A 26,934-nucleotide genomic window follows, 5' to 3' on the forward strand; every position below is an offset into this window, starting at 1 on the left:
GCCTCAGAACAGTAATGGGGTTCTGAGGGTTAATTATGTAGGTGTAACTTTGGCCTCAGTTTGGCTGGGCTTTGTTAGAGTTCTGCCTGGTCATGTGAACAGTGAGGTGCACATGACAGGCCAGAACCAGGCCTGGTTGGACGTTTTGGGTATCAGCTTCCCCAGAGCCAATCAGTGGGTGCGTCTGGCCCCGCTGAGGAGTCTGGGGAAGGGTACTTAAGATGTTGAAGTCACGTGTTCAAGGTTCATTCGTGAGACCTTAGAGGTCTGTTCCTGATTCTGGACTGGGGTAGCCCCGTGAGGGGTCCCGGTCACGGGAGCGGGTGTCGCTCGTCAACATGCTTCTGTTGGTTACCCCCGATAGACCCGCCTGGTCTGGGGTGAGGATCCGTCTGTTCTTGAGTCTCGGAACCGGCTGCTCCGAGGCGCAGTAACTGAGGGAGGATTCAAGGCGTCCGGGTGTGCTCTCGGCTTGGCGGGGCACCGCAGCTCATGTAAGTGACCGGGTGAGGACTCTTCGGAGGAGGGCCGACAAGCTGGCATCCTGAGAAGTGCCTGGTTGCTGAGCTGTAAAGGACACTGATGAATTCACGCTTTTTCCAGTACTGTCAAGGAGACAGAGAACATTCCAGGTACTGAGGAAAAAGGTTCCTGTTCACTTCTGTTACCAGTTACTTAAAGTCAGAGATTTCAGAAGTTCTGGATCAAAGTGCTGACTGCCATAATCTCTGGCTAGAGATTTGTTCAGCCTTGAAGCGCCCAGCTGCGAGTGGCTACTCTCTGGGTGGTATTAGAGACTTTCAGATATTAGCAGTTCAAGGTGCCTGAGTTTCTTCACCCTTGCCCTCTGTTACCATACGAGACTGTGTTTGTTGGATGTTACCCCTACAAAATAAAAACCTTTTCTAAAGGACTGTTATGGTGGCAGCATCCAAGAGGCGGTAACCGGTAAACCCAAAAGGGTTATGGCCGCTACAATGACATGTATCATTACCCACTGGCCGATTACCTGGCATTGCTTTGTTGGGTTTCATCCTGTAATAAATAACATTTGATCATACTGATAGGGAAATCCCAGAACTTAGGGGATTCCAATAACATGTTGATTGCTGAACCACATTCAAAAAGATGTATTTAATATTCAAGCCTATAGTTTTAGCCATAGGCAGGGGAGCAAGCATATACAGTACACATGGTGAAGTAATTGCTCTCTCAAGGCTGGGAGCCTAAAAACATTTATACAATTATAAAGGGGGTTGAGGTACCTTGTGAGCCTCTTTGTAGGCCTAATCAATTTGTTGGTTATTTACATTCAAAAACAGATGGTCACTTCGCACCTAGACATCGCTTCCAGGTTCTCTGGGAAAATGCCTTTTCACAGCTGGAGTTGTGATTGGCACTTGGACACAACCAAGACAGCTGTTACATACATCCTGGACATTTGCAACAAATACCTCTGCTTAATCAGAATACATGTTTTTGATAATCATAACTACATTTTTTAATAAATAAATGGTGATTCCATTTACCCGCTCAATACCAAATGATGTTTCCAGACTTGATGACCTCTGACCGCTCCTCTCTTCTTCTGCAGCTCACTTGAGGCGTTCCTGGCAGGCCACACCCTGCGTGTTTCGGCCCACACTCCGCCACCTCCTTCCACAGAGCTGCACGGCAAATGCAGAGGAATTCGGGGAGAGGCTGAATGATTCCAGAATCCTGAGTTTACTGACTCTCCACAGCATTCTCCTCCTCAGGCAGGAATACAGCAACTATGTCCAAAGTGATGCCTATGCCTGGTGAGAACAACTTGCCCCTCTTGCTTCGTGTATATTATGTCTTCCTGCTATTGTATACAGCCCTCCAGCAGGAACTTTCACTCTTCGTCTTCTCTCCCTCCTTTGCCCAATGCTGGAATCACTGATGGCATGATAAGGTCACATCTTTCTTCTACCATTGGCCTACATTGAAAGCAGCTGAGAGCTTTCCAACCATTTCAACAGGGGCGTAACTATAGGGGGTGCAGCAGTTGCGACCGCAACCGGGCCCTGTGATGCAAGGGGCCCATGCAGCCCCCTCTACATATGGCTGGCAGCAGCATAGGCAGCTAGGGGTACCAGTGCACCATGCACATGGGTGGCTGGAGGTGGAGGGTGACTAGCAGAGCTCAATGCTCGACTATCGCACTGACTGCTCTTTAGTTGTGCATTCCCTGCGTGACCTGTGTCCTCAGCCGGCTCCTCAGAGTACCCCTCTCCTGCTCCATGCATTGCCGCTCAGTCCGATGTCCGTTCTCCCCAGCCAGAGTCCCCCCCCCACACTGCACTGCATACTTCTCCCGGGTAAACAAACTTTAAGCACACAGATGCAGTGCAGCCCTATGAGAGCCGCCTCCCCGGAGGACACTGCAGGCTTGTCTGCCAGCCCCCCTCCTCCCCCGTCATACACAGATGATGAAAGGTCTTTCTGGGAGATATGCTGATCGCCCGTCCAGCACACTGTATGGAGCCCAGGCCAACATGGATGAGTGCGCGGACTACAGCTTGGTCATGGTGAGTGAGAGGACCCCATCCCCCACACACCATTACATACCCCCTCCATCTCCCCCTGGGGACAGGGACCCCTTTTAACGTGGGGACAGGGACCCCCACCTCCCCTGGGGACAGGGACCCCTTCTCACCTGGGGGCAGTAACTTCATCTGCCCTGGAGAGAAGGACCTCATCTCTTCTGGGGACCGGGACCCCACCATGCCTAGGGTCAGTCCCCCAGTGGGGCACCTAAAAAAAAAAAAAAAAAACTACTGATGCCAGTGGTGGAACTACAGGGCTCACAAAGGTCATACCTGTGACCACGCCCTGGAGTTCCACCGCCGAACTTGGAGGGAAGGGCCCTGGCTGGGGTTCAGGGGGGCCCTTCATGGTTTCTTGCATCGGGGCCCTGAAGGTTCTAGTTACGCCACTGCATTTCAACATTCACTGAAAACAGAGGGAGGCACTAAAACCTTTAAAAGCTTGTTTCTGCCCCATCTCTTGTCTCAATTGGATACGATAAATACATTATATGACCCAAGATTTGTGGATCCCTGGCCATCACATTCATATGAACTTGTTTAAAAGCCATTGGTGTTTTCATGTAGTTGGCTCTCCTTTGCAGCTTTAACATCCTGCACAAGCTATTGAAGTGTCAGCCCTTGTACACACGGTCGGAGATTCCGACAACCAAATCCGTCTGAGTTATTCCGACGTATTAATTCCGGAAGACGTCCGGAAGTGATGTTGCATACACACGGTCGGACTAAATTGTCGGAAAATCCGATTGTACATAACGTGATGACGTTATTTTGTTAGGACGGGACTACGTTCAGGCTAGTAGCCAATAGCTTTGGTCTAGGAATTTGATCTGAGCATGCATGGCACTTTGTCCGTTGGAATAGGCTACACATGATCGGAGTATGTCCGATAGGAGCATTTTGTCTGAAAATTTTACCGGCAAGTTGGAAAAGTTGGTCTGTCGGATATTCCAGACAGTCCACACAGTCGGAATATCTGACAAAACGGTCTGATAGGAAACATTCAGACGGAATCTCCGACCGTGTGTACAAGGGCTAACTGTGGAAATTTGTATTCCCATTCCGGCAAAAGAGCATTTGTGAGGTACTGATGTTCCATGAGAAGACCTGCTTTACATTTTCTCAGTCCATTAGGAATATGTGGCCTGTCACAACCATATTAAAACAATGCCATGCCTCCATCCCTATATGTTGCATGAAGAAGAGGAAAGCAAATGGGACTTTACATGAGGCATGTCATTGTGTATAGAATAATACATCTGTCTGTATCGATTTAACATCTCAATCCCATACAATCATCCATGATTGTAGAAAAAATAATAATATATCAACATCAATCATATTCAGAAAATATAACAATGTAATCATAAAAGATTTATTCAGCAAATTTATATAACATATTTAATACAGGTAGACATAATTGATGTAATCAGTACAGAATGAATAAAATCAAATTCATACAAGATATGAAACATGTAGATAAATTTACACAGTACATGTGCAAATGGTAAGATGGTAATATTAAAATGCATAATTTGGGGGAGCATGTCTCTGCACTCTTGTTTGAAAACGAAGCGCGTTTCATGGCGTTATAGCCAATCATCTGGACTAAAATGCACAGTAAATGCTGAAAATCAGATAAATATCCATTAGTATATAATAAAATGTAAAGGGAAAACTAATTTTAAGTTACTTACGTATACAGCTCACAGGCTGTACCCAGCTTCTATGCTGTAATAGGGCGGTGGCCTAGGATGCACTGTCTCACCTGGGGTTGAGGCAGAGGATCCCCCCAAAAGAAAGTGGTAAATAGGGACCAAGGGGCATGCCAGACCAGCCATCGTATACATTGCCTTGCAAAAGTATTCACCCCCCTGGCATTTTTCATGTCTTATTGTCTCACAACCTGGAATTAACATGTATTGTTTGAGGATTTGCATCATTTAATTTTACAGAACATGCCCACAACTTTGAAGATTTTTTTTAAAAGACAAGATAACAGAACAAGTCAATGTGCATAACTATTCACCCCCCCTAAAGTCAATACTTTGTAGAGCCATCTTTTGCGGCTATCACAGCTCCAAGTCACTTTGGATAAGTCTCTGCGAGCTTGCCACATCTTACCACTGAGATTTTTGAACATTCCTCCTTGCAAAACTGCTCCAGCTCCTTCAAGTTGGATGGGTTGCGCTTGTCTGACCACATGTTTTCTATTGGATTGAGGTCTGGGCTTTGACTAGGTCAACACATTTACATGTTTCCTCTTAAACCACTCAAGTGTTGCTTTAGCGGTGTGTTTGGGGTCATTGTCCTGCTGGAAGGTGAAGCTCCGTCCTAGCCAGTGCCATCTTAAGAACATTATAGGCCCCCAGGCAATACAGTGCACTGGGGCCCTGTCTACACATTCATGCACCCATCAAATGCAGCTTTACTGTGCCCATGAATGCAGCCTCACTGTGCCCATGAAAGCAGGCTCACTCTGCTCGCCATTGCAGCCTCACTGTGCCCTTGAATGCAGCCTCACATTACACAGCACCCTGGACCCCTTTAAATTGCACAGCCCTTGTACCCCTAGACCCCTTTACATTATACAGCCCTCTGCACCTCTGGACCCCTTTACATTACACAGCCCCCCACAGCTCTGGACCCCTGTAGGGGATCGTTGCAGGTCCCGGGTGTGCTGACGGGTGCAACTCGGGTGCGGCTCACACCCTCCGTGCAAAGCACCACTACAGCTTGCCTCGCCTCTGGCTGTCCATGTGCCGGTCACCACGGTGCCGCTTCCTTAATCCTTAATCCCCTATCTCTGCTTCAGTCATGGATGGGGGGGAGCCACCGGCCTGACACCCCCCCCAGTGTATGGCACCCAGGGCGGCCCGCCCCCAATTAGTAAGCCACTGCTTTTTGGGGACGCTGGGCAGGTGGGGCCCCCCAGCCAAGTGGGGCCCCCGGGCAACTGTCCAGCGTGCCCATGTGAAAAGACGTCCCTGGTCCTAGCCTCAAATCACACACAGAGTGGTACAGGTTTTGTTCAAGAATATCCCTGCATTTAGCCCCATCCATCTTTCCCTCAACTCTGACCAGTTTCCCAGTCCCGACTGCTGAAAAACCTCCCCACATCATGATGCTGCCACCACCATGTTTCACAGTGAGGATGGTGTTCTTTGGGTGATGTGATGTGATGTGTTGGGTTTGCACCAGACATAGCGTTTTCTTTGACGGCCAAAAAGTTGAATTTTAGTCTCATCAGACCAGAGCACCTTCCTCTATACATTTTGGGAGTCTCCCACATACCTTTCCACAAACTCAAAACGTGCCATTTAGTTTTTTGCTGAAAGTAATGTCTTTCTTCTGCCCACTCTGCCATAAAGCCCAACTCTATGGAGCGTACGGCTTATTGTCGTCCTATGTACAGATACTCCAATCTCTGCTGTGGAACTCTGCAACTCCTCCAGGGTTACCTTAGGTCTCTGTTCTGCCTCTCTGATGAATGTCCTCCTTGCCCGGTCCCTGAGTTTTGGTGTGCGGCCGTCTCTTGGCAGGTTTGCTGTTGTGCCATGTTCTTTCCATTTGGTTATGACAGATTTGATGGTGCTCCTAGGGATCATCAAAGATTTGGATATTTTCTTATAACCTAACCCTGACTTGTACTTCTCAACAACATTGTCCCTTACTTGTTTGGAGAGTTCCTTGGTCTTCATGGCAGTGTTTGGTTAGTGGTGCCTCTTGCTCAGGTGTTGCAGCCTCTGGGGTCTTTCAAAAAAGGTGTGTATATGTAATGACAGATCATGTGACACTTAGATTGCACACAGGTGGACATCATTTCACTAATTATGCAATTTCTGAAGGTAATTGGTTGCACCAGAACTTTTTATGGGCTTCATAACAAAGGGGATAACACCAACTTAGACTATTGTGTTCTGAGCCATCATATATAATTCAGATTAAAAAAACATTGAACTAAAGGCTGCTATGTAACAAAATGTTGGTGTACTATGTGTATGTGTGTGCACTTTGCTTGTACCCAATCTGTGGAAAAATTGTAAAAATGGGTAAAAACCAAAAATATATAAATTAATCCTAATATTGTAATTGAGTGTGTATAGACACACCCTACATGTGGACAATGTTAGCACGCTCCGTATGAGTGCGCTAGTGACTGCTGAGAAAAAAAAAAAAAAAAAAGGATGTGAATGAAGTAAAAAAGTGTGTGTGTGAAATACCTGGATAAGGAAAATGTGTTTTTTTTAAAAAGTGTCCCTCCTTGTGGTGGAATCACATGAAGTGGACAGCTGGCCACTCCTGGCTGAAGTACCCCCCCAGGTCCAGGGCAGGTCTCCGCCAACGTCATGGCGGCACTGGAGGAGTGGGAGGACCAACCCACTTGCGGTATTGTACAACCGCAGTGGATACCCACTCACCTCCACCGCGATGTAGGGTGGAACGAACCCGCAATTCCAGCACTACGGCCTCCACTGATAACACGTACATTTGCTGAGTAAATCTTTTATGATTACATTGTTATATTTTCTGAATACGATTGATATTGATATATTATTTTTTCTACAATCATAGATGACCGTATGGGATTGAGATGTTAAATCAATAGAGACAGATGTATTATTCTATACACAATGACATGTCTCATGTAAAGTCCCATTTACTTTCCTCTTCTTCATTTTCTCAATCCAATTAATCTCAAATGTGTTCAGTAGGGTTGAGGTTTAGGGCTGCATGCAGGCCACTTTATGCCCCCACACCAAACTGGTCATACCATGTCCTATGGTGTCTGCTTTCCAGTACTTCTGAAACAAAAAAAGGGCAATCACCAAGTTGTGGCTACAAGGTTGGGAACTAAAATTGTCTCTAATGTCTTTGCATGCTGTAGCATTAACAATAGCCCTTAGGCAGGCCATAGACAGTGCAAATTGCACTATTCCCCCATCAACACAGACAGTGCTCCCCATGACTAAGCTCCGGGGGGTGGAGTGAAATGCATTGGGGGCTTGGCCTGGTCGGAGTCCAGGCTGAGGTCGCCACACCATTTATTGCAGTAGGACACCATAGATATGCGACTTGCAGGGGTTACCCTTCCTTTTGCAAACCTTTGCAGGAGCCAGGACAGGCTCCATCCCCTGTCAGCACTCTAGTAGCAGCTGCGGATGCACTGTCTACATACCCCCTCCCTATCGAGTCTGAGCAGCCCACACACTTTTCCCAGAATACAGACAGTGTTGACAGGGGAATCCATCCTCCCGAGATATTGTCTTCTCCCGGTTGGGGGGGGGGGGATGTGGGGGAAACTGTCCCAGCTAGCGATAATCAAAAGTAAAATCTGGCAGGCTGGTTGTACCCAAGTTAATCGGTCAACCAACTTGGTACATTTAGCCTGCTTTTACACGGTTTGAGATTCTCAAATTTGAGTTTGAGAACCGTCTATGTCTGGCCTTACTGGAAACATGGAAAACTTACAATTACCCGGAGGGATGTTCACATACATTAGGCCATATAGTGTACCTTCTGCCCCATAGGTTGGACTCTTGAGATGAGTTGCTCCACTTTTACCAGGTTACAATTCATCAGTATGTTATGGAGTGGAAGAAAAAAAGTCATGTTATGTGACTGTGTGTGTCTCATTGTTAGGGGTTACAAGGAGCTGAGATTGGCACTACATTGTGCAGAAAGGATGACCTCTGGCTCTACAGACTGGGCGGACACCATGTCTTATCTCACAGGTAAAACTAATTATTATTGACCTCTAAATTTCCAATAATTTGTTGTTAAAGCCCAACTGTAGCCATTTTTTATTGCATTTTGAATAGAGCAGGTAATGGTTAAAGCATTATATTTCTATTTTTGTCCTATTGGGGAGATCCCCTTACTTTCTTTCAGAACATGGCATAATTGTAGATCTCTCCAACAGGGACACAGACTTTAAAAAAAAAAAATGTTGCTGAAAGATACCACTAATAATAGCCCGAACTGTCAATGTATTTGCAATTATATTTAGATTAATAATAGTTACAATATTTCAATATCTGTATATGCAAATAACAGTGGAGACAATCTACCCATAAACACTGCACATTTTTTACTGTGTTGGCTCTGATCAACACTCCCTGACATTGTATATCTATTTTATCATAGATATGTGATAGTTTATGGTTTTGGGGGTGTATTAGAGATGTGCATGGAGAGATCACACAAATTCTTATAAGGATAACATTTATTTAAGTAATGACAGCTACAGATAAGGAATTGTGATGGAAACACCTGGCACCCTGCCTGGGTGCCTCTGCCAAGATACCGCTTCCTCTACTCTAGAACCAGGAACCAGGTATTATAGCTGAGAATTGCACTAGAACTAAACAACACTGGCTTAGGTGCAAACTGGAATTCTCTTTATTGTAAATTCACACAGAATATAAACCACACAAAATCAGATGGTACTTGAGCACATTATCCTAAACAATGCAATCTTTAAAGAGTAATATCATCAGTACATCTAACAGTACATCTAATGAACAGCTAGCAGCTAACAGTAACCTAATTAAACAGTGTCTATATAACAGTAAGCTAATCAACAGCTAGGCCCCTAGAATTATAGAATTGCCTATCCCAGACAGTCCAGCAACAGATCTCATTAGCCAGCTTATTTTCATATCCATCTTCTCACTGAGTTTCAAGTTGACAGAGACCATCTAGACTCCTTGACTGTTAAATGCGGTAATAACAGGACATCTTCCTGAATGCACCCTCAAATGCCAGGGTCCAAAGTCAGTAGGCAAGAGGCTAACCTGCAGTCCCCTCCAAAAGCCCCTGTCCTGGTTGGGTCTGTCACCGTAATAATATTAGAAAATACAACAAAGATATTTAACGCCCGCTTGAGCAGTGTGGCACAGGTAATCAGAAGCAGACACATGCACGATAGCAAGCTTAGAGATGAGACTGATTATTCCATGTTTTAGCTGTAGTATATACAAGATGATTTGGTAAAAAAATACCAATTATAAGTAACATTAGCTTCTAGGAACATAGGTCAATCCTGACATTCCTTTAGTATGAAGTCAGCTAAAATGATCATCCTTATATGTCTTGTATGGCTCCTTAACCAGGTTTAGAATTCATTATAAGATATTGTGAGCCAACAATAATAAGGAATAATAATAATACTAATAAGGAAATATGAAATGTGCAATTTCCCGATAACATCTCACAGACCTGATTCTCTAAGCTCATACCTTGTTCCTCTTATAGGTGACATCATATATGGAGGTTACATTGTGGATGAAGGGGATGCTCAGAGTGTCATGGTGGCTGTGGAGCAATGCCTACAGGACCAGCCAAATCTCCGACTCTGCCGTGGACTCTCCAGCTTCCTGTCTACAGTGGCAGCCAGCAGAATGACAGGTAAGGGAATGAATCCTAGCATGAAAAGGTGGTGGTTGAAGTTTGTCTTGTATAAAGATACTGGATAAAGAGTATTCTCATATGTGAAACACAAACAGTCATCTGTTTGGAAGGAGTGAATTGAAAAAAAACAAGGCTCTTCTTCCATAAAGAATGTGGGAAACCTTTACACTTCCCCAATCAGAATCACCATTCAGCTTTCTTTGCGCAGCTTGTTTGCAAGAAGCCCTTGATTTCTAAAGACATCATTACTCAGCAGGAAAGCTGGTGTTAAAGAGGAAGTAAACCCTGATGAGTTTACTTCCTCTTTCATTCCCTGCAAAGGCAAAGCATAATGGACTACTATGCATCGCATAGTAGCCCATTATGTGTCACTTACCTGACACAGGAGCCAGCGAAGTCACCGCTGTCCCCTGTAGTCCGGAGCATCCATCTTCTCGGTGGGTCTCGCTGCTCCGCCGCTGTCATTCGGCAAAGCCGCGATGACGTCACTCCCACACATGCGCACCGGAGCCGACGCGCGCGCCATCTTCGTCGTTGACGATGCCGCGCTCAGTGCGCCTGCGCATGCGACGTAGACAGCGGTGCCAGTCTTTCGGCAAATATCTCCTAAACCGTGTAGGTTTAGGAGATATATCTTAGACCTACAGGTAAGCTTTAATCTAGGCTTAACTGTAGGTCAAAGTGTGTTGTAAGGGTTTACAACCACTTTAAGGTTTTCTATATTCCTTTTTAAAGATTGAAGATTTCATAATGAGGAAATCTCCACGTTTTCACTTCTATCTGTATCTGATGACCTGTTTTACTGATATTATAGGTCCTGGAGTTTACAGCATCCAGAGATTCTTGCGGAACTTGTCCAGTCAGCGGAACCCAGCAGCTCTGGGATTGAATGAGGGGCTGCATAATATAGCCATGGAAGTCTATGGACGCAAAGTGCTACCAGACCTGCTGATTACGCAAGATATCTGGACCATCCAAATTAATAAAAAAGACAGTCAGACTGATGGACAGCAGATGAATGACCTGGCTGGAATTGAAAATACTTTTAGAAGCAGTTCTTCAGCTTCTTCATGTAGTCCAAAATTAGAAATAATTTGGGAGAACCCTTTAAGTCAATGTCTGTCACAGCTGATGGACCTTAAAGGTATTCAAGAAGCATGGCAGAGGGAGATAGACAATCTGGATGTTCAAAACAGCATAGAAGAAGCAGATTGTTGTAATACTCATCAAAGAGAGAACACGTTAGAGGGAGAAAACCCAACTACTGATCTAATGGAGGAGACACAAGCCAGAGGCAATGAGCAAAACAAACCATTACTGGCATGGAGGAGGCCTTCGCCCTTACTCAGATTTTTGCGGGAAGAGTGGGATCTTCTGAGTGGACTCATCAATCAGGTCATCCAAGAGTTAAAGGATGCAGACTCTCCCTGCTGCTGCTTGCGGTGTCAGAGGATTAGGGAAGCTATCTCAGAGAGCCGTGTGCCAACATGGTGGAACATCTACTCTTCCTCCCCTCCCACAGTCAGCCCTCTGTCCTGGATCTCCAGCCTAATAACCCGTATGAAGCTTCTGTCCAGCTATGTCTCTGAACCATCACTTCACGTGACCTACAACCTGAGTGCCTTTTGCCATCCAGCTCAGATTCTGCAGCTTGTCCTGATGCAGCAAGCACTGAGAGATCATCAGGAACTAGACAAATACTCTCTGAGCATTCAGGTACTCAGGGGGTGGTGGGTGATATCTGTCTGAACACAGAAGGTGGGTTTATAATGATGTAGAGATAGTGGACAGAATGTATAAGTCCTTGTACACACGGTCAGACATTCCGACGGAAAATGTCCGATCGGACCGTGTTGTCGGATAATCCGACTGTGTGTGGGCTCCATCGGACTGTTTCCGTTGGAATATCCGACCAACAAAGTTTTAGAGCTGGGCTATAAAACTTTCCGACAACATGATCCGATCGGACTTTGATTGTGTGTAGAGAATTCCAGTGTGTAGAGAAGTGCCACGCATGCTCAGATCAAATTCCTAGACCAAAGCTATTGGCTACTAGCCTGAACGTAGTCCCGTCCTAACGAAATAACGTCATCACATTATGTACGATCGGATTTTCCGACAACTTTGTCTGACCGTGTATATGCAACACAAGTTTCGGAAAAATCCGTCGGACAAAATCCGACGGATTTTGTTGTCGGAATGTCCGACCGTGTGTACAAGGGCTAAGAAGTTTGGTGGAATTTATTCTTATAGGTGAAAATACACAACCTGGCCGAAAAGTGGACACCTAACCATCACAGATACAGTTGTGTTCATAAGTTTACATACCCTGGCAGAATGTATGATTTCTTGGCCATTTTTCAGAGAATATGAATGAGAACACAAAAACTTTTCTTTCACTTATTGGTTAGTGTTTTGCTGAAGCCATTTATTATCAATCAACTGTGTTTACTCTTTAAATCATAATGGCAACAGAAATTACACAAATGACCCTGATCAAAAGTTTACATATCCCAGTTCTTAATACTGTGTATTGCCCCCTTTAACATCAATGACAGCTTCAAGTCTTTTGTGGTATTTGTGGATGAGGCTCTTTATCTTCTCAGATGGTAAAGCTCTTGGTACAAAGCCTCCAGTTCCTGTAAATTCTTGGGCTGTCTTGCATGAACTCCACGTTTGAGAACTCCCCAGAGTGGCTCAATGATATAGAGGTCAGGAGACTGAAATGGCCACTCCAGAACTTTCACTTTATTCTGCTATAGCCAATGGCAGGTTGATTTGGCCTTGTGTTTTGGATCATTGTCATGTTGGAATGTCCAAGTACGTTCCATGTGCAGCTTCCTGGCTGATGAATGCAAATGTTCCTCCAGTATTTTTTGATAACATACTGCATTCATCTTGTCATCAATTTTGACCAGATTGTCTGTGCCTTTGTAGCTCACACATCGGCAAAACATCAGCGATCCACCTTCGTGTTTCACAGTAGAAATGGTGGACCTTTCATCATAGGCCTTGTTGACTCCTCTCCAAATGTAGCGTTTATGGTTGTTGCCAAAAAGCTCAATTTTGGTCTTATCACTCCAAATGACATTGTGCCAGAAGGTTTAAAGCGGAGGTCCACCCTAAAGTGGACCTCCGCTCATCGGAACCCTCCCCCCCTCCGGCGCCACAATTGGCACCTTTCAGGGGGGAGGGGGGTGCAGATACCTGTACAGTACAGGTATTCTGCACCCACTTCCGGGATAGCTCTCTGCGGAAAGGGGCGTAGATTACGCCCCTTTCCGCAAGTGCCCCGCTGCCTGCTGGGAAACACACAGATCCCAGAGGCAGCGGGGACCATTCTTATTGCGCAGCGCGATTCGCGCATGCGCAGTAGGGAACCGGGAAATTAAGCCGAAAGGCTCCATTTCCTGATTCCCATACCCAAGATGGCGGCGGCAGCACCCGACAAGACGATCTAGAGATCGGCTTCGGGTGCCGACATCGCGGGCGCGCTGGACAGGTAAGTGTCACTATTTTAAAAGTCAGCAGCTGCAGTATTTGTAGCTGCTGGCTTTAAAAAAAAAAAAAAAAAAACGCAGAGTCCCGGCGGACTTCCGCTTTAAGGCTTGTCTCTGTGCTGTTTGGCATATTGTAAGTAGTATACTTTGCAGCATTTACTTAGTAATGGCTTTCTTCTGGCGATTTGACCATGCAGCCCATCTTTCTTCAAGTGTCTCCTTATTGCGCATCTTGAAACAGCCACACCACATTTTCAGAGAGTCCTGTATTTCACCTGAATTTATTTGTGGGTTTTTCTTTGCAACCCGAACAATTTTTCCTGGCAGTTGTGGCTGAAATTTTAGTTGGTCTACCTGACTGTGGTTTGGTTTCATCAGAACCCCTCATTTTCCACTTCTTGATTAGAGTTTGAACACTGCTGATTGGCATTCTCAATTCCTTGGATATCTTTTTATATCCCTTGCCTGTATTATACAGTTCAACTACCTTTTCCCACAGACCTTTGATAATCATTTTGCATTCCCCATGACTCAGAATCCAGAAACATCAGTGTAGCACTGGATGAAAGATGCAAGGGTCTGTCAGGAGTCCATAAACACATTGACCTTTTACACACACACACACACACACACACAAACACACTAATTATAAGCAAACAGATCACAGGTGAGGATGGTTACCTTTAATAGCCATTCAAACAGCTTTATGTCAACTTGTGTGCATGTTATGAGGCCACAATCACCAGGGTATGTAAACTTTTGATCAGGGTCATTTGGGTAGCTTCTGTTGTCATTATGATTTAAATAGAGCAAACACAGTTGATTGATAATAAATGGCTTCAGCCAAACACTAATCATGAGTGAAAGAAAAGTTTTGTGTTATCATTCATATTCTCTGAAAAATGGTAAAAAAAAAATCATAAATTCTGCAAGGGTATGTAAACTTATGAGCACAACTCTATATGAGCTTGATGGATATCCCATTCCAGGACACAAGAAAGAAACCACTTCTCCTGCGCTCTGGTGTCAAGGTCCTCGATATGTGGTGCGGGCAGCTTCACAAGGTAGTGTCTAACGTCTTGCAGCCCTCCTCAGAATAATGGGTATTTGAAAGACCTAGTGCATTACCACTGATAGAGCTTTATTCAAATCAAACACATAGCAAAATGACTACTCACAAACGAGTATTGATAAAAGGCATAATCAATACAGCAGGGTCCACTTCTCTGGGGTATCGTCCGGTCTACTTGACATCAGGTCCGGGCTTGTTGATGTTCAGAGAAGTGGACCCTGCTGTATTGATTATGCCTTTTATCAATACTCGTTTGTGAGTAGTCATTTTGCTATGTGTTTGATTTGAATAAAGCTCTATCAGTGGTAATGCACTAGGTTGGTGCGGCCTCCTTTTCTGTTTTGTTATCCCATTCCAGGACCATGGGTATTATTATGGAATTTAACCCCTTTGCAGCTGTAACAGACTTCAGTCTTTTGGGAAGGCTTTCCACAAGATTTTGCAGTCTTATTTCTATGGGAATTTGTGAATTCATGTAATGATCTTGGATGAGAAGACCTGGCTCACAATCAGCATTGGAGTGGTGACCTCAGCCTGGACTCTGACCAGGCCACGCCCCCAACACATTTCACCCAGCCCTCCCCGTGACTAAGCTGCGGGGGACAGAGTAAAACATGTTGGGGGTATGGTCTGGTCAGAGTCCAGGCTGAAGTTGCCACTCCATTCATCACAGCAAGACACCATAGATGTGCGACTTCCGGGGGTCACCCTTCCTTCCTTGAACCATTGCAGGAGCCAGGACGGGCTCCATCCCGTCAGTAGTGATGGACGAACTTCCGACGGGACGTTTCGCGAAAGCGAAATGCGAACGGACCCAAACGTTCGCGAAACCGAACGTTCGCCGCGGGCCCCATTGACTTCAATGGGAGGCGAACTTTGCAAACCTTCATGTCGAATTTGCGGCCACGTGGTAATTATTAGGGGGTAAAACGTAGTCCCACCATCTGGACAATGACATAATACATGTATGAGGTGAATTTGGGATCGATAACTACAAGCATTTTTATTTTATTTGGGAAATTGTTCTAACAATTCAGGACTATGGAGCTAATGAAGGCAATGGAGGAGAGGGAAGGTCAGGGACCAGGGTAGGCAAAGAAGAGGGTGCAGGAGATGATCACCAGCAGCGTGACATACCGGAATGACACATGCACCGTGATAGAGGCATCTGACAGCAGCACCGTAATACAGAGCACTGACAGCAGCACCGTGACATACAGCGCTGACAGCAGCACCGTGACATACAGCGCTGACAGCAGCACCGTGACATACAGCGCTGACAGCAGCACCGTGACATACAGCGCTGACAGCAGCACCGTGACATACAGCGCTGACAGCAGCACCGTGACATACAGCGCTGACAGCAGCACCGTGACATACAGCGCTGACAGCAGCACCGTGACATACAGCACTGACAGCAGCACCGTAAGCAGCCCCAGGAGGAAGTCAGCACAGCACAGGGATGGTGTGATCCCCTCATAATAAGAACCCCCAGGAGGAAGTCAGCACAGCACAGGGATAGTGTGATCCCTTCATAATAAGAACCCCCAGGAGGAAGTCAGCACAGCACAGGGATATCATAAGCAGCCCCAGTAGAAATATGACACCGCTCAACCTCTTCAAAGAGGAGGGTAGGGGCATATAGTACGGTGTGCTTTTTTGGGTCAAGGAAGTGAGCAGACTGTACGTCAGTCCCTATACCGCTGAAGGACTGCTGCAGTATAGGGCAGCGGTCAGCAGTGGTGCACGTCAACCCTATCTATTGTGGACCTATAGCGGTCCTTACAGAACAGCAGACTGTACCGCACTCAAGCCTATGTACCGTAGCACCCTATACCAAGTTACCAGTCCTTATAAGAACTTTTGTGGACCAAGCAGGTTGTGTATTAGTGTTTAGCAGACTGTACGTCAGTCCCTATACCGCTGAAGGACTGCTGCAGTATAGGGCAGCGGTCAGCAGTGGTGCACGTCAACCCTATCTATTGTGGACCGATAGCGGTCCTTACAGAACAGCAGACTGTACCGCACTCAAGCCTATGTACCGTAGCACCCTATACCAAGTTACCAGTCCTTATAAGAACTTTTGTGGACCAAGCAGGTTGTGTATTAGTGTTTAGCAGACTGTACGTCAGTCCCTATACCGCTGAAGGACTGCTGCAGTATAGGGCAGCGGTCAGCAGTGGTGCACGTCAACCCTATCTATTGTGGACCTATAGCGGTCCTTACAGAACAGCAGACTGTACCGCACTCAAGCCTATGTACCGTAGCACCCTATACCAAGTTACCAGTCCTTATAAGAACTTTTGTGGACCAAGCAGGTTGTGTATTAGTGTTTAGCAGACTGTACGTCAGTCCCTATACCGCTGAAGGACTGCTGCAGTATAGGGCAGCGGTCAGCAGTGGTGCACGTCAACCCTATCTATTGTGGACCGATAGCGGTCCTTACAGAACAGCAGACTGTACCGCACTCAAGCCTATGTACCGTAGCACCCTATACCAAGTTACCAGTCCTTATAAGAACTTTTGTGGACCAAGCAGGTTGTGTATTAGTGTTTAGCAGACTGTACATCAGTCCCTATACCGCTGAAGGACTGCTGCAGTATAGGGCAGCGGTCAGCAGTGGTGCACGTCAACCCTATCTATTGTGGACCGATAGCGGTCCTTACAGAACAGCAGACTGTACCGCACTCAAGCCTATGTACCGTAGCACCCTATACCAAGTTACCAGTCCTTATAAGAACTTTTGTGGAACAAGTGAGTTGTGAATGTTTAGCAGACTGCAGCAGAAGGGCAGCAGTCAAGTATAATATCCTTTCTATATTTGGAAGAAAGAATATTATACATGTACAAGCCTATTACTGTACCACTGATACCAGTCCTGAAAAGAACCTTTGTGGAACTAATAATAACAGCAAGTCTTTAAAATTACCCTCACTGCCTGACAACACTGCTTCCTTCCTGTCCCTATACAAATTGGCAAAAAAAGAGAACGATTAGTGGTTACTGGAACAGCTCTTTTGTGGACCTTGATAGTAACAGCTAATGATGATGATGATGATGATGATGATGAAAGACTAATCTGGCTGTCCCTGTAGCATACACCGTCCTTTCCCTTTCTCTAAACTAACAAAAGACACTCAGGCTGCTGCAAGAATCAGCAGCACAGCAAACCTATCAACACCTAACACCTATACCAGTCCTGAAAAGAACTTTTGTGTACCAAATAGCTAGTGGTTTATCTCTCCCTACTCCACACAGGAACCTGTCCCTATCGTAACAGAAGAAAGAATGTAAAATGGCCACCGGATCGGGTGTATTTATAGGTTAGGGGGAATGTCCAAGTGTCCATGTGCTGTCATGTCTCAATTGGCTGTCCTGTATCACATGATAAACGTGTCACCAAAGGTTAAAGTTCTTGTATACATTAAACACGTAAGTCCGCCGCGGCGAACGACGGAAAAAGGCGTTCGAACGTGCGGACCGCGAATGTCGGAAATTCGCCGCGAAACGACCGCCGGGCGAAACGTTCGTCCATCACTACCCGTCAGCACTCTAGTAGCTGCTGTGGATGCACTGTCTACATACCCCCTCCCTATCGAGCCTGAGCGGCACTCACACTTTTCCCAGGTCACAATCAGCATTACAATTCATCACAAGGGTGTCCAGTAGGGTTGAGGTCAGGACTCTTTGCAGGCTACTTGAGTTCCTCTGCACCAAACTTTGTCTTTATGGCGCTGGCTTTGTACACAGGGGCTCAGTCATGCTTGAATAGAAAAGGGTCTTCACCAAACCCTAACCACAAGACTGGGAGAACACAATTGTCTACAATGTGTTTGTATGTTGTAGTATTAACAGTACCTTTCAGTGGAATCACTTGAGCTCATTCATTTGAAGGGGTGTTCAGATATGTTTGGCCATATAATAGGTGTGAGAGTCAGGTGTCAACAAACTTTTGGCTATATAAAACACCAGGAAAATGAAGATAAAAGGTCTGGCTTTGACTCAAAACTACACAATCATGAGGTGAACCTGATCACCCTTGTGATCCCTAAGCTGCGTCTTTAATGGCTTAAACTATGGTGCCATGGCTTTCATGAATCACATTGCGTGTCTATGGGGTGGATCTGTGCCCATTATAAGGTCATTGCAGTGTTGTGCCCATGTTGTATTTCATGTGTGCATATTCAGGTTATCATCTGGCAGGTGTAAGTAAAATTGATCTTTATATATATGTACTATCAGATTGATGGTGGAGTTTTGAGTCCAAGCTAGACTTTTTATCTTCATTTTTCCCTATAATTTGTAATACCGGTGACTCCTCCGTATTTACTGTTTGTATATTCTGACTTAGTTGGGGCTTTATTTTTAATTTTTTTGTGAATTAATTAAATACCAGCCACAACATGAGAGATAATACTGAGATATAATTGAATATTAAAGCATCTGCTCTTTCAAAAGCACAGGCAGTTTGATCAGAAGGTTATGAATTCAGTAGGCCAAAGTAATAGGCAGTCATTCAGGAGGAGGTTGGCAATGCAAGGAAAGCTTTTCTTTAAAGTGGAACTCTGCGCAAAAATAAAAATAAAATGGCATACTGTATATGCTGCAGTCTTATCACTAGCAGGACAGCAATTTTTGTTTTTCTGAGCCTCCATTTTCCTGTAATAGGATTGTGACAGAACGTCCCCCACACTCCAATTGAGTGTTTCCGTCTATATACCGCTTCCTAAGTCCTGGAACACAAGTCCAATGGATCCGGCTATCGGAACCCCCAAGAACTAGCCGACACCAGTCTTGGAGGACATCAGGAATGACCTGTCATGGTTATGCAGTGATCTTCCTGTGTTTGCTTACCTTCCCTCATGTCTTCAGACTAAGAAGCCAGCTACTTCCACCTGGTGGTTTTTATAACCTCTCCTCTAAGCATGGCTCCACCCCAGGCCCTATCAGGGAGCCTATATAAACCTGTGCACTGCAGGGCTCAGTGCTGATCAACCATTGTGTATTCCTTTGTGTATTAGCTTCCTGTTTTCTGTCGTGTGCTCTGCTTCTGATTTCTGTTACCGACCTTGGCGTGTTCTGACCATCCCTGCTTGCCTGTGACCCTGACCTATTGGCGTGTACCCGACTATTCTGTTCTGCTTGTGGCCCCGACCTTGGCTTTGTCCCTCACCATCCCTATCCTCCTGTTCCCTACTGTGGGTGTGAGCTGGGGGACCCTGGGGGTCGCGACCTGGAGCCAGTTGCAGCCAAGACCATCTTCACCACTTGAAGCTCTGGTGAACACCAGCTGGCTCTTAGACTCCGCGCCCCGGGGAATCTTACGCTCTTACCCCAGTGGGATCTGTCCCCCGTCTGCAGCAGTCAGCCGTAGGGTCCACTACCTTGCGGTGCACTCCGGATCCCTACGGGGTGCACCTGTCACCTCGCCTCTAGGTGACCTGACAGTTTGATCAGCCATGGACCCAGCTGACGTGCCGCTTCCTGCAGATGATCCATTGCAGAGCTTAGTTCGGCGACTTGAGACCCAAGAATCGCATCAGACGCAGGTGATGCAATTCCTTCAGGATTTGGCATCCCGTTTTGAACAGGTTCAGGCCTCATTAGGACCCCCAGTTCAACAACCTCAACCGCTATCTGCGACTGCACCTATCGCACCAGTCGCATCCACGCATTCATTAGTACTGCCAGCTCCGTCCCGTTTCTCTGGGGACTCCAAGGCCTGCAGGGGCTTCCTCAGCCAATGCACAATTCATTTTGAACTTCTGCCCCAAAACTTCCTGTCCGATCGGGCAAAAGTCGCATATATCATATGCCTCCTGTCCGGCGAGGCGTTAGCCTGGGCCGCTCCTCTGTGGGAACTGAATGATCCAGTGATTTCTAGCCTGTCTGATTTCTTGAAACTTTTTCGGAATATCTTCGAGGAACCGGGTCGTGTCTCCTCAGCGGCTAGCGCTCTTTTACGTCTCCGTCAAGAGTCCGCTTCTGTGGGACAGTATGCTCTTCAGTTCCGTATCCTCACAGCTGAATTGAGCTGGAATAATGAGGCCCTAGTTGCAACCTTTTTACATGGCCTCTCTGATAGCGTGAAGGATGAATTAGCAGGAAGATCCCTTCCTGCTGATCTGGACAGTGTCATCACCTTGTGTAACCAGATCGATATTCGCTTTCAGGAGAGGGCCCTGGAAAAAAGACGCCAGCACTCCCCGTTCTTTAGGCAGCCTGAGTCCCCAGTCCCTTCTCCTCGATCCGAGGAGCACCCCCTGCCTACCGAGGAACCTATGCAGTTGGGCTGGACTAAGTTATCTCCCGAAGAACGCGCTAGGCGCAGAACTCTGGGCCTATGCCTCTATTGTGGGGCCAAAGGTCATTTCCGTGACACTTGTTCTCTTCGTCCGGAAAAACGCTCAGGGCTAATACATCTGGAAGGTGGAGTATTAGACCCTGAAATATCACCTTCACCTTCTCGTTTTCTCCTTTCTGTGTTGCTTCATGTCGGTGCTTCCTCTCGTTCGGTCTCAGCACATCTGGATTCCGGTGCCGCTGCCAATTTCATGGATTAGGAAACTGCATCCTCCATGAGACTTACCCTTTTGCCCCTTACAACACCATTGGTGGTCTTGGCGATTGATGGCACGGTCCTCCCAGAGGGCCCTATCCGCTTCCAGACTATTCCTGTTAAGATGTCAGTAGGGACCCTCCACCAGGAGTGGATTTCCTTCCTTGTCTTACCTAAGGCTTCATCTCCTATCATATTAGGTCTTCCTTGGTTTCGGCTCCATTCTCCACACGTTGACTGGTCTGCTGGACAGATCCTGGCTTGGGGTTCCTCCTGTTCCTCTTCCTGCCTACTCAAGGGTACCCCAAAGGAGAGACTTCCTGTTTCCACCATCCCAGTATCTTCTGCTTTTCCTGCTGTATATAGCGATCCCTGCGATACGTCCTGCAATAGTCGGACTGGAGCAGTCTCTAGGTCATGTGGTACTCTGGATGAGGAGCCCACCTATGAACCTGAGTCGATCATTCACTCCAGTTCGCATAACCATTTACCTTTGCCTGTCCCTAATCTCCCTTGGACACACAGCCAGGTTAACTTGTCTGCAAGTTCCAGAGTCGCTATGCCTTGTGATGCGATGGTCGCTACATCTGACTATACTAATCAGTTGGCCTCCACACCACTTATGCCAGTCCAGCCCATGCCCTATGAGCTTCCTGCTTCTTGTTCAGGACCTTCTGTGACCCAGTCTCACCCTACTACTACTATGTCCGTTCAAACCCATTTAAGAGGCTCAATCCATCCTTTGGATAGAATACCTCATTCGGCCAAGAGGGGTTTTCAATCTTTTTCTCTGGGTTCTGTTTGTGTTTCTGCTATCCAGCTTAAATCTTGTGACATGTCACCCTCTAACCAACCTGACCTCAGGGATCCACTGACCTCTGCCCAGTTTGGTGGTCCTGTGATGGATGCCCAACTCAACTTTAAGGGTTTGGGGGTCCCTGCTCAGACTCCTGATCTTCTCATGCCCTTACCCATTCCTAAAAAGCCTTTAGTCCTCAAGTCCTCTCGTCCTCTCCCTACCTCTGCTTTGGTTTCTGAGGATAATCTAAAATACGAGGTTAGTCAAGTTTTGGATTCCCGGCTCCGTAAAGGCATTCTTCAATACCTCGTACTTTGGAAAGGGTTGGGTTCTGAGAAGAGGTCTTGGATCACTGCATCTGAGGTCTTTGCTCCCTGTCTGTTAAGGAGGTTCCATCTGGAGTTTCCCTTTAAGCCTGGACCCAGGCAGGGAAGGGGGAGGCCTCGTAAGAGGGAGGGTACTGTCATGGTTATGCAGTGATCTTCCTGTGTTTGCTTACCTTCCCTCATGTCTTCAGACTAAGAAGCCAGCTACTTCCACCTGGTGGTTTTTATAACCTCTCCTCTAAGCATGGCTCCACCCCAGGCCCTATCAGGGAGCCTATATAAACCTGTGCACTGCAGGGCTCAGTGCTGATCAACCATTGTGTATTCCTTTGTGTATTAGCTTCCTGTTTTCTGTCGTGTGCTCTGCTTCTGATTTCCGTTACCGACCTTGGCGTGTTCTGACCATCCCTGCTTGCCTGTGACCCTGACCTATTGGCGTGTACCCGACTATTCTGTTCTGCTTGTGGCCCCGACCTTGGCTTTGTCCCTCACCATCCCTATCCTCCTGTTCCCTACTGTGGGTGTGAGCTGGGGGTCGCGACCTGGAGCCAGTTGCAGCCAAGACCATCTTCACCACTCGAAGCTCTGGTGAACACCAGCTGGCTCTTAGACTCCGCGCCCCGGGGAATCTTACGCTCTTACCCCAGTGGGATCTGTCCCCCGTCTGCAGCAGTCAGCCCTAGGGTCCACTACCTTGTGGTGCACTCCGGATCCCTACGGGGTGCACCTGTCACCTCGCCTCTAGGTGACCTGACATGACCTTTATTTGAGATCTCACACAAAATATATACAGCGGGGTGACTAAAACCTAACCTAACCTAATTAGCATGAGCTAATCAACGCTGGACTCCTTCATTCAATTGCAGGTTAATTAGCACAAACAACAATAGGTGAAATACTCTTTAGAATCTGAGTCAAGCCAGACTAGACTCATTTACATTATACAAGACACAGACAGGTGGCTGGAGGTGATGATATTAGCATCTAAGAGTTTGTGTCCCAATAGTGTGATTCAGTCTATTGCTAACATGGCATTTACATATCCAGAGTCTGTGTGTCTTGGGGGGGGCACGGACCTGAATCCAAGGAACACCATCTCAGGGGTCCCCAGGCATACAGCTCACAAAGAGCACCGTTCCCCCAAATGCGAGGGCCCATAATCACAAGGCAAGAGGCTCGCATTTAGTCCCCTCCAAGAGCCTCAGTCCAAGCTAGGTCTGTCACAAGGATGACAATGTTCATTCTACATTGAAATTGTACAGATTTTTTTTTTTTTTTTTTTTGGGGGGGGGGGATGTTTGAAGGGGAACTCCAATAAAGTTACACAGGAGTTGGAACAAATCAACACTGCTGAGGGTGTTTATAGGAATCAACTTTTGTTCATGTGAATTACATTTTTTTTCACCAAAATAATGTAAAACATGTTACGATAACTGTTAAAAAAAAAAAAAAAGTGTTAGCTGGTGTTAGACTTTAAGTAAAACATAAGCAAATTAAAGCCCATCTTACTCTATACATCCATCGAAGACTTCCCTGTCCACAGGGTGACAATGCTGCTGTGCAATTTTAGTGTAGAGCAAACAGTGTTGTCATTCTGTTACAGCGAGTGAGAAAAATAATAGATTTACTGGCAGGATCAACAAACAATTATGGGGGGCTGCATCAAATTTGTAATTTTTTATTTTCTGCAAAGTTACACTTTAGGTGCAACTTTATCTACTCAACAGACATGTATCCATAGATCCAGTGCATGGGGTTCTGAGAGACCGTCCCAAACGCTAACTAATTTACAGAAGGTCTTAATCGTGAATTTACCCCTACTCTCTTTTCTTGGCAGGTGTCAGACAGAAGAGCACCACCGGTGGACAGTGTGTGCATTGCGCTGGGTGGGATACACCTGAAGCATGCCCTATGGGACACCAGGCTGTGTACATTGCAGGAGACCCTGTCCCCAAAGCTGTGTGCACTACCGGAAATACACATCACTGCTGTGCAGGGAAATGGCAGAACCACGTGCCAGCAGAATATATCAGGTTGTTATCTGTGCCCTGTGTATTTACATCAGACTCTTGAGGACAACCCTCAGCATCAACAGCAGCCATTACTGTACATACCTCTCCCTACCAAGATGGCTCCTGCTGTGTGGAGCCTGCGCAGAGTCCACGCCCTCAGCCTGCTGTGACATCACCGAGAGGAGCCAGGCCAGGAAATTCTCATCTATGTGCTGTTTGCAGATCACAGATGGAATTTCATCCTCAGATAGTGGTCCATTGACTGAAATTATAGCCACTGTTTTCCCTCACAATATCACTTTATTTTAATGTTCAGTGAATAAATTTCTCTAAAAACATCTTTTTGGAGTGACTTTTTTCCTGACTGATGGGCATAAACACAAAGAGTTTACACAGACACAGGACAGCTGTTGCCATCTATAAAACATAACCATACATGTTGCAATCTGTGCAATGTTCTTTAGATCTACCAACAAGCATGTAGTGTAAGGGTCTGCCAGAATGTATACAAATTGATTGGTTAGAGTAGGTATGTTCTATTAAATAGATTTGGTAAATCTAAAGTTGACTGTACAAAGATTGTATGGTCAGATTGTAAAATGTTTGGTGACAATTAGACCGAAAATCAAATATGTACAGCCTGTCTGAATGGATAGAGATTGTACAGATCTCAGAGGTTGTGGACATGATACAAGAGATGGTCAGAGAGTGCGGACATAATACAAAAGATGGCCAGAGACTGCAGACATGATACAAGGGATGGTAAGACTGAGGACAAAATACAGGAGACGGTAAGAGACTGAGGGCATGATACAAGAGATGGTCAGAGACTGAGGAAATGATACAAGAGATGGTCAAAGACTTTGGATATGATACAAGGGATGGTCAGGGACTGGGGACATAATACAAGAGATGGCCAGAGCCTGCAGATATGATACAAGAGATGGTAAGACTGAGGACAAAATACAGGAGGTGGCCAGAGACTGAGGAAATGATACAAGAGATGGTCAGAGACTGTAGGCGTGATACGTGTATTTTTCAGCTCTCTTTCCTGTTCATTTTATATGATATTTGTATTGCACTGTAAATGCATTTCTATATAATTGTATGGAATGTTTGGTGCAGAGGATTGCTGAGATGTTTCTTGGCGATGGGTTCTCGGTGGTTAGGGTCTGTTCCATCCTTCATTTCCCTTCAGGCAAAGTTCTTTCTCTCACTCCCAAGGGCATGATGGCAGGCCGACCACAGTGAATGTGCACCTGAATCAGTTCTACCTTGCACATGCTGCTCAGTGGTGGCAGCAGTGTCTCCCGATGCCATCATCAGCCAGCCAGGCGATAGTGTGGGCATATGTCGGACATGACATCTGGCGAGCAATTAGATGTGCAGCACTGTTTTGGAGGCTATATGGATCACAGGCTACATCAGTGGATTTATTTTTTTAAGGACTAAAAAAGGTCAGGGCAAGTGCAAAGGAGGCGGGGTCAGGTGCAGACCCAAGGGGGCAGCAAAAGAAGGTTTCGTCTAGGGTGTAAAAAATCCTTGCATCAGCCCTGACTACGTGTTTTTTTTCAATTCTCTAGCACCACCCTTTGGGCTCCTTCTGCTAATTTAATGTTAGTAGAAGTTTGGTGAGTGTTTGCACTTTTCAGTTTGTTTCTGAACGGCCATTCGCCAACCAGACATGTTGCGGAATCGGAGGAGATAATGTGTTATTTATTATTGGCCTCTGAGTTATTGCTTTGATCCAAGTCCAGTCCAGGAGGAAAATTGGTTGCTTTATTAAAGAGGAAGTAAACCCTGATGAGTTTACTTCCTCTTTCATTCCCTGCAAAGGCAAAGCAAAATGGACTACTATGCATCGCATAGTAGTGCATTATGTGTCACTTACCTGACACAGGAGCCAGCGAAGTCGCCGCTGTCCCCTGTAGTCCGGCGCATCCATGTTGTCGGTGGGTCTCGCAGCTCCGCCACTGTCATTCCGTGAAGCCGCGATGACATCACTCCCGCGCATGGGAGCCGACACGCGCGGCAGCTCCGTTCTTGGAAATGCCGCGCTCAGTGCGCCGCTGTCTATGGCGCATGTGCCGTAGACAGCGGTGCCTGTCTTCGGACAAATATCTCCTAAACCGTATAGGTTTAGGAGATATTTCTTGGACCTACAGGTAAGCCTTAATCTAGGCTTACCTGTAGGTCAAAGTGTGTCGTAAGGGTTTACAACCACTTTAATTGTGACCAATTCTTTCATATGCCTTTGCTGCGGGAGCTCCAGAATAATCTGGATGATTTTTAGAATTATCTCCGGATGACGGACCCCTGCTTTCACCAACTCTTGGCACTGTTGACCCCCTATATTAAGAAGCAGGACACATGCATGAGGCTTTTATTTTTTTGGGTTGAATAATGATTTGATTTGGTATACTTTTGGATGCATAGAATGTACTTTTTGGTTATGTTCTATTGGCAGATAGCATGTCTAATTGTATTTGTTTTGTTTTTGTGGCGAATAATACTTGGCTATGTGTTTTACCTCAAATGACAGTTTGGGAGTACGCAGCTACATTTTAAAAAATACAATTTAAAATGAACAAGGGACACCAACATAGTTGTATCTTTGATCTTAAAAGCTATGGGATAATGGTGTTGTGGTAACTTGCCAAGCTCCCCCTCAAAAAAACAAACT

At 46.1% G+C, this 26,934-nt stretch overlaps 1 protein-coding gene across 2 annotated transcripts in view; it reads left to right on the plus strand.

Moving 5' to 3' along the window:
- DNHD1 (dynein heavy chain domain 1) overlaps positions 1-24,589 on the plus strand; it is a 173,804-nt gene extending 149,215 nt beyond the window's left edge. For both annotated transcript variants that reach the window (XM_077451307.1, XM_077451308.1), the window contains exons 41-45: positions 1,595-1,799; positions 8,214-8,305; positions 9,828-9,980; positions 10,798-11,699; positions 24,077-24,589. In XM_077451307.1, the coding sequence (XP_077307433.1) occupies positions 1,595-1,799; positions 8,214-8,305; positions 9,828-9,980; positions 10,798-11,699; positions 24,077-24,421 (1,697 nt within the window). In that variant the 3' untranslated portion in view covers positions 24,422-24,589. The remainder of the gene's footprint in view (positions 1-1,594; positions 1,800-8,213; positions 8,306-9,827; positions 9,981-10,797; positions 11,700-24,076) is intronic.
- The last annotated feature ends 2,345 nt before the right edge of the window (positions 24,590-26,934 follow it).

Source organism: Lithobates pipiens, unplaced genomic scaffold (genome assembly GCF_037356315.1).
Source record: "Lithobates pipiens isolate NorthernLeopardFrog02 unplaced genomic scaffold, aLitPip1_a1.2 Scaffold_23, whole genome shotgun sequence".
Taxonomy (NCBI): Eukaryota; Metazoa; Chordata; class Amphibia; order Anura; family Ranidae; genus Lithobates; species Lithobates pipiens.